The 8,246-nt window shown below is 45.5% G+C and overlaps 1 protein-coding gene across 2 annotated transcripts in view; it reads left to right on the top strand.

Annotated features, from left to right (window-relative positions):
- Positions 1-1,370: 1,370 nt before the first annotated feature.
- The window catches only part of Frmd3 (FERM domain containing 3), a 191,323-nt gene continuing 184,447 nt past the window's right edge, over positions 1,371-8,246 (top strand). For both annotated transcript variants that reach the window (XM_038335041.1, XM_038335040.1), the window contains exon 1: positions 1,371-1,517. In XM_038335041.1, coding sequence (XP_038190969.1) covers positions 1,371-1,517 — 147 coding nt within the window. The remainder of the gene's footprint in view (positions 1,518-8,246) is intronic.

The raw sequence follows: 8,246 nt of genomic DNA, 5'->3' as shown, positions 1-8,246 counted from the left end.
GGTTTCAGACAAGGGGCTCTATGCTCTCTTAGATTGATAGCTGTTGCAGTTTAGAGGACTGAGAAGCAGAAGCCTGGCTGTAGGGGGACTATTACTGCTGGAAGAGCAGATGAAGTAGGGTGTAGACAGAGGGAGAACTCCAAACGCAATTGAGGCCACAGCCAATCCCTTCTAAGCCTCCTTCCCTGTATACAGGATATCCTTTTCAATGAACAGACTCTGCATGTGTGAAAAACCGTGAAAGAATTGACAGCTAGCAACAAGTTCTCCCACTAGCAACTGATCTTTCCTCACAGAAAAATAAAGAGCGTAACAAAGCAGCTCTCATTCAAGCCCAGTTTCCTAACATCCCACCCTCCACCTCGAAGCTCCACCCACCCAAACAGCTGCAGTCTCTCTGCCACCCCTTGAACCTAGAGCATTTCCCACAGGGGCAAAGGCACCTTAGAATAGCACTGAATTCCTGGAGTGCAGCAGGGAATTCCAGGGTTTCCAGCACCCAGAGAGGAGACTAAAATAGGCTGGGAAACTTCTTTGTCACTAGATTCCTATGCAGTTGGAGATGGAAGTCTCTCTAAGGGGGGCGGGGCAGAATAGGGCTCTTGGTGTCTAAGGGATACTGTAATCAAAGATCACGTTGCTTAAGAAAAACAATTCCTTCCTGAGGAACGAAGAAGGGAATTGATCTCAGCTAATTAACCGAACCGGTGACTTAAAAATCCTCCAGGAATATCTGAGAGTTACTATGGCCCTGGGCATGTGCACTGCCTGTGCCTCCTGCCATTGTTTGAGACTCCCTGCCAGTTCAATAGCGCTCTCCATCAGCTTAAGGGAGGTGTGTAATTACTCTCCATTCTTTGCTGCCCACTGGGACCTGAGGTTTCACAGTGCAGGGCACCGTTGAGGTCCAGGGAAGCAGCAGTCCAGAGACCATCTATAGAAACCACAATGGGAGGAGGGAGGAGGTGGCCAGCCAGAGGAAGGCAGCAGGGCCTAGCCTGACGCAGAAGCAGCAGCAGCAGCGGTGCAAGAAGCACCCTCAAAAGATGTTGGGCGTCAAGATCCACCCTGTCCTCTGCCTTCTCCAGACTCCCTAGGAAGATCGTGGATTCCAGCCGCTCGCAGCCTCCAGCCAAGGGAGGTGCCCTCTGAGCTAGCTACGGAAGGAGGCGGGGATTGGATCATCTGAGGAGGAGAGGGAGGGACCGACGCTCCTGGAGCTGGTGGCTGCAGGCTCCCTGGGCTGCCGCCGTCTCTGGGCGGAGCTGCACCCAGAGCCTGGACTGTATTGAGACCGTGTGAATGTTCGCGTGGACTAGGGCCGCGCGGGCCCCGCGCCTTCTACGGCTTGCTCCCTCGTGCTGCTGTGTATGTTCGCTTCTTGTCACTGTGCGCCGAGAGACAGAGGGACTATGAAAATGATTCATTTTCGGAGCTCCAGCATCAAATCACTCAACCAAGAGATGAAATGCACCATTCGGCTGCTGGACGACTCGGAGGTCTCCTGCCATATCCAGGTGCGGTGGCACCGGGGGAGGATGCAGGGCGTGCGGTATTCTTAGGGTACAGGAGTGAGTAAGGGGTCTCTGAGGGTAGACATGTGCTGGTAGGAAACCCGCCTCCGCAGAGAAGCCCAGCTAGAATGCGGGATTTGCTTCAGTCCTCAAGATAAGGGGCTTTGGCCCTCTATAAACGTCTGCCTTGCGTTTTCCTTTCCTCAGCCCCCTACCCTGACATGTACACTGTGCTTACTTCGCGTTGCTCCTAGGCTGAGTCTGTAGCCAGATGTCTCTTGCTTAACACTGTGTCGGTCCCTTTGGAGCCTATCCCACTAGGACATAGAAGCCATAAGAGCCAAGGGGGACACTTGCTTGCTACCCCACGACCACCACCACTTCTTCTTTCTCACCCACCACGTGGAAAAGGACTCCACCGGCCAGGGTTCCCCTTTTTGTTTCCCGCGCCCAGGCTGTTTGGGAACCTGCTTCTTGTACAGTCCTTTTTTCTGCCAGTAGTCTCTACTTCTCTAGTAGGGCAATGGACTTCCCAAGTTTCCTCGAAACCTTGGGCTCCAGATTCGAGAGATGGAATGCACGTTATAATTGGAGCTATGTCCAAAGAAGGTGAAGTCTGTGCTTCAAAGAAAGAAAAAGATTCATGAGGTCCTGCAGGAAGCTGGATCTTGGGTAAAAGGGCTTGGAATTTGGTGACTGTTCCCTGTGGTCAAGTTGGAGGAGACGGCGCGATGTTTAACTTTTTTTTTTTTCTCTCTTTTTTGGGAGATAAGTGTCTTTGGCCTTGAAAATATTTTGTAAGCTGCTGCTGCTGCTTCTGCCGCCGCCGCCGCCGCTGCTGCTGCTGCTGCTGCTGCTGCTGCTGCTGCTGCTGCTGCTGCTGCTGCTGCTGGTGGTGGTGGTGGTGGTGGTGGTGGTGGTGGTGGTGGTGGTGGTGGTGGTGGAGGAGGAAGAGGAGGAGGAGGAGGTGGTGGTGTGTGTGTGTTTTGGTGGACTCACACACACTTGTGCTTCCTTTAGCTGATGTGCCAGTAGGTAGGTGTGCACTTCTCCATGACCTCATGTGGCATGCACATTCTGCAAAGCTTGCATCTGCAAAGCACTGCTGGCATCATAGTTTAAAATCCAATTGATTATTTCTAGGATCCCCTCTTGTAGTCTAATACATTGTATGTTTCTAAGATCTATGCCTGTGAGAAGTGGATGGATAAGCACCTCCTAGAAGCAGAAGTTCGCCTCTAGATTGTAACTGAATTTTCTAAAAAGACACTTCATTGAAAATATAATTACATCACTTTCCCCCTTCTCTCTCCTCCCCTCAGCTCCTTCCAAGACTCCACTCTCCAACTTTTCCCACGCGCCCCCAACCACACTCTCAAATCGATAGCCTCTTTTATTATTGTTGTTATATATACACAATTATATAAATACAACCTGCTGAGTGTGCTTTTACTGTTTGTCTGTATATGGTTTCAGTGCTGCCCATTTTGTACTGGATAACCAATAAGAGGACTTTCCCCTGGGAAAGGGTAATTCTCCCACTCTTCAGCATTCATTAATTGCCTGAAGTTCTTTGCATAGGGGTGGGACTCCTCAGTTAGTATGCTTATTGATATTACTATTGCTCGGGTCTTGTTTGTGCCGTTTCTATGAGAAACTGTTTCACAGCAGACATGCTGGTATTCAGCATCTTACAATCTTTCTGCCACTCTCACACAGTGTCCTATGAGCCACAGATGTAGAACCCTTAAGGTAGATGTATCCTCCGGTGCTGGACTGCCCATTATCCTTAATCTTTGGGTCATGTCCAATCGTGATTTTATGTGATGGTCTCCAATTTCTGTAAAGAGAAGCCTCTTTAAGGAAGGATGGTCAACACATTCGTCTGTGCGTAGAAGGATAAGTTTTGAACGTAGTTGGAAGTTATGTTGATCTACCAAAAATGGTAGTAGCAGGTTCTCTCCTAAGATTCAGGACCTCACCAGATCTGGGAAGTTGGTTAGGTTTCTAGTACCATGCATGATTTCTCTCCTGTTGAGTGAAATTTACATTTACATTATTGCACTTTATAGATATCTACTCCTGTTGGTCACTGTTGTGGCTCCTGAGAGTCACTGCTCAAGGGGAGACCACTAATAGTTTTTCTCCTATGCTGGTAGGTCGTGTCAAACTTGAAACAGGCTTGAGTTTTTTAGGAAGAGAGAACCTCAGCTGAGAAAATGCCCATTTTATTGGCCTGTGGAAAAGCATATTGAGCATTTTGATTGACGATTAAAGTCAGAGAGGTGGTGCCACCCATGAACTAGTCATCTCCTAGGTTCTGTAACACAGCAAGCTCAACAAGCTCTGAGGAGCAAAGCAGTCAGAACTGCTATTCCTGGCCTATGCTTCAGTTTCTGCCCCTAGTTTTTGGGCCTGCTTGAGTTCCTGTCCTATATTCCTAAGTGATGGTCCCTTACCTGGGAGTGGAAGCAAATTAAACCCTTTTTTCTCCAAGTTGGAGGTTTTACTACAGCTTTAAAAGCCATATGAAAACACTTTTCTTGGAAGCTTCCATAGTATTTCCTGATACAAAGGAAACTAAATCACAGCAAGGATTTTAGATCAGATTCAGCTTGAATAGAAATAATCTGAGTCCTGAGTCCTAAGTGTGCAATAGGGACTTACCTTCCACTTCTGAAAGGCAACAGTGGTAACAGCAGTATTGTATACCGTTTTGGGAATCACTCAGCCTAAGCTAACCAATCATTCAAAGGGAGGTTTCTCATACCTACCTAAATCCTGAGGGTTCTGTTAGTCTGTAGTTCTTGTGGAGACATTGTGAACCACTGTGTGTGTGTGTGTGTGTGTGTGTGTGTGTGTGTGTGTGTTTATGCATAATTTTAAGTAACTATAAAATAATAAGGCTTTATCAAATAACCTTGGTGGTTTTTGTCACCTCTCATTTCTTTTGCTTTTGTAATGACCTCCCTCTTCCCTTCCCAGTTGGAGCCCCCCCCCCCCATTTTTTCTGTTTTGACCTTCATTTTATTGTTATTCCTCTCTCAACCACTCCTGCTCTGTGATGGCATCATGCTTTCCTGGTTTCTGTAATTACTCCATGTTGCATACTTACTTCTGAAGATTTGGAGCTGAGAATGTCAAATGAGAGATAAGTAGTGATATCTTTCTTTCTGGGTCTGGGTTACTTCATTAATATAATCTTTTCTAGGTCCATCCATTTATCTTCAAATTTCATGACTTCACTTTTTTCTTTACAGATGAATAATAGTCCATAGTGTGTGTGTGTGTATTCCCTTATTTTCATTATTTATTGAAAGACAATGAGATTGTTTTTATTTCCTAGCTTTCTTGAATAGGGCGTCAATGATCATGACTGAATATCTATGGAGTAGGATATCAAGTCCTTTGGACATATGACAAGGAGTGATATGACTGAATCATGTGGTAAATTTATTTTTAGTGTTTTGTTTTGTTTGTTGAGGATTCTCCATACTGATACTCAGAGTACCTGCACCAATTTGCATTCCCACCAACAGTGAATGAATAAGGATTCCCTTTTCCTCAGTCTCAATAGAAGCTATTGCCAGTTGATTGGTTGATCTTAGCCATTCTGACTGAGTGGGTTTCATCTCATGAAACCTCAAAAATGCTTTAATTTGTATCTCTCTAACTGCTAAGCTTGATATATTTGGGGGTTATGGCTTAATCATTCTTATTTCCTGTATTGAGAACTCTCTGTTTAGAACTCTAGGCATATTTTTTAATTGGGTCATTTTTTTTTCCTGGACTCATTGAAAAGTTTTTGCACCCCAACAAACCTCTCCAAAAATGCAATAATCCAAATCAGAACAAATTAGACCAAATTAGCAAAAGTCCAGGTTTAATGGATACCAGCTTTCCTGTAGGGCATTCCAGCTCCCCAGTGAAGAGACAGAGAAGGAAGACCAGAAAACCATGTGGTTGTTCTCTGAGTTGCTGTTTAAATACCCTGTGGGGGAGGTCTTGAGCATCTCTCAGGCAGGGTCATCATTTGGTGGGCTTTCCTGAGGATGGAGTCTAGACTGAGGCAACTCCCAGAGGAGGAGGCCAGCTGTGGGAGCGCCTTCTGCTTCTTCAGCAAATAGCCACTGAAATACCAGCCCACTGGGCGTGGTCTATTTCTCTTTAAAAGAGAGCAGCAGCCCTCTGTTCCCTCTCTTGTTTCTGGCTCTTGCTCCAGCGACTAGACTCCTTTTCTGGCTGTCAGTGTTCTGTAAGTTTTTTTCCCTAAAATAAATCCCCCTTTAAATCCAAACTGGTATGGGATTGTTTCATGCATTAGGGGCTTGGGATGGAATTTCCACCCAAACATTCCAGACTCTTTGGACATATGGATGCCAGAGCCTGGGGTGAAGCCTTAACCCAAACATGCAAGACTCCTGGGATATAGGAGTGCTGGCTCAAGTCTGACAACTTCCTGCAGGCATGGAGCAATGTGGGAGAGGGGAGACTTGGGAATTGGTGGGCTCACACTCAGCAGGAAGTGTGGCTGGAGAGGTATCTGGTTAATGGCCATCCTGGAAACCTCAGGCATCTGTTCCTTGAGGGAGATGAGAAGGAAGGTGACTAGGAGAAAAAATAGATTGTTATTATTGGCCTATGAATGGAGCTAGCCATGGAAGGGTCATTAACTGCCAAAAAGAATGGGACAGAGAAGTACCCTGCTTGCACAGAAGAGGCAAGGGTGAATGAGTGAGACACGAGAGCAGGTATGCCCATTAAAACAGATTTTAGTTGCGGGGTAGGTGCCCATTTGAGCCTGGAGGGGTGGTACCAATGGCTAAGTTCCAGGAGCTAGTATAGGTGGTGGTGTTATCTGGAAGGCCTTCTGTAAGTTGGTCTTGGTCCAGACAGCAGAAGTGACCTGTAAAATAGCCTTGAAAATGGGTGGGGTCAAAATAGGCTCTGGAGACTGTTAGTTTTTACCAGACCAGATTTCTGATACAGCAGCAGAACTTTCTCCACAAACCTGTAGGTATCTCTTAAGATAACTGGAACAGATTAACATCTTGGTGTCATAACAGAAGGCTATGGCTTTAGGTTAAAAGGCATGGACATTTTACAAGAAAATTGAAGGAATTTGGAAACTCTGAACCTCTGAAGATACATCTGAAACCTGTTAATACTGGAATATGAAGCCTGTGAAAGAGGCACACCTATTTGTATTTTTAACAGGAAACTTAACAAATGAAGTAATGAGGTACCAGTACTCTAAATCTTCAAATGCCATTAGACAAATCTGAAAGGGATAAATAAATAAAGTGAAACAGCATTTTTAGCTACACAGGCAATCCCAAGTCTCTCTGTAGTTTTTGGCAAACACCAGTCTTAGAAGCAGTACTGCCTTTAGCTGTTGAGTCCTGGAGGCCTGAAATTTTTCCTGTGGGGGTAGAGTTCAGTTTACCTGTCTTGGCAGGATGAAATGACAATCCCCCAGTGTAGTGTCCAGGAAGCTGATAAGGTGGAAAACAGCTTTTAGCTGTGTAGGTGGCTTTGCCATATCCAAAAGCAAGCCACCAGAAAGAATCTCCAGGCAGGTCTTCTGTAGTCATCTTCTTGAAGGAGCTAGAGGATGCTGGCATGTCTCTCTGCCATAAGAAGCTCTTTTGTAAGATGCCATACTCTCAGATCTGTAAAGGCACTTGAGAATCAGGATACCATTACCTGTCAGGTATATCCAAATTAGACATATAAGTTAAGTTTAGACATATAGTTTATCCAGTCAGATACAGCTTACCAATGCTCGTAGAGGCAAGAATATTAGAGGGAATATTTTAGTAAGCCAAAGTATATTGGAGGCAGAATGTCCCCTTGGTGGGTCCAGAGCATGTAGATTCTCTTACCAAAGATGGTGCTGAGTTTTTTTACTTTGAACTCACCCCAAAATGCTGGTTATCCATGTGTTTGTATTTTTGTGCTGTTGTGGTAATCTGGAGCTATAAATTTTACAGATTGTAGAACAAGCACACATACACACACAGACATAAAAGAAGCATACTGTGGCTATGTTATTTACATATATATTAACAGACAGATGAACAAAACTTTTTTAGGAACCTGTGTCAGTTGAACAACTTAAAAAAAATTGGAGTAGACAAACAGGAAACAGCTAGAGAAGTGGGAAGGAGGTAGGGAAGGGGTAGTGGGAGTGGGAGTACAACATACAGAAACCATGGGCATATGGAGGGCTTGTTTGTTTTACACCAGAAAAAAAATTAGGCGTTAAAGGACATAAGGTGTCAGATAGCCCCAATTTAATAAGATTTAGTAAAAGACCACTCAAGGGTGTTTGGAGATCAGGCCTCAAAATATGTGTTCCGTTTTTAAGTTCATGCCAGGACTCGGGACTCAAAACCTAGAGCGATGTCTCCATTGTGGTTGACTTTGGGTCAAAAAAATCAGAGGGGTGTGAGAAATTCCTTAACAGGACATCTCCTGATAAAGGAACCACATAGGGACAAAGCAGGTCCTTGGCCCCTGGGACAAGCCAGGTCCTTGTACTGGTCAAGTCAGGCAGTCAGGTAAGGCGCCTGGCACAGCCCCATCCTTCACAGACAGCCTGAATTGTGTGAGGCCCTGGGCCTCCAAGGCAATGACTTGAACTGAGAACTTACCCGTATGAAGCCAATCTTAGCCTGACAGAGAGCAGGTGCAGGTAATATGTCTGCTCTAAGAGCAGACTCAGGAAGG

Source organism: Arvicola amphibius, chromosome 6 (assembly GCF_903992535.2).
Source record: "Arvicola amphibius chromosome 6, mArvAmp1.2, whole genome shotgun sequence".
Classification (NCBI taxonomy): Eukaryota; Metazoa; Chordata; class Mammalia; order Rodentia; family Cricetidae; genus Arvicola; species Arvicola amphibius.
Note: the sequence above shows the minus strand (reverse complement) of the source record. Positions and strands in the feature narration are given on the sequence as shown.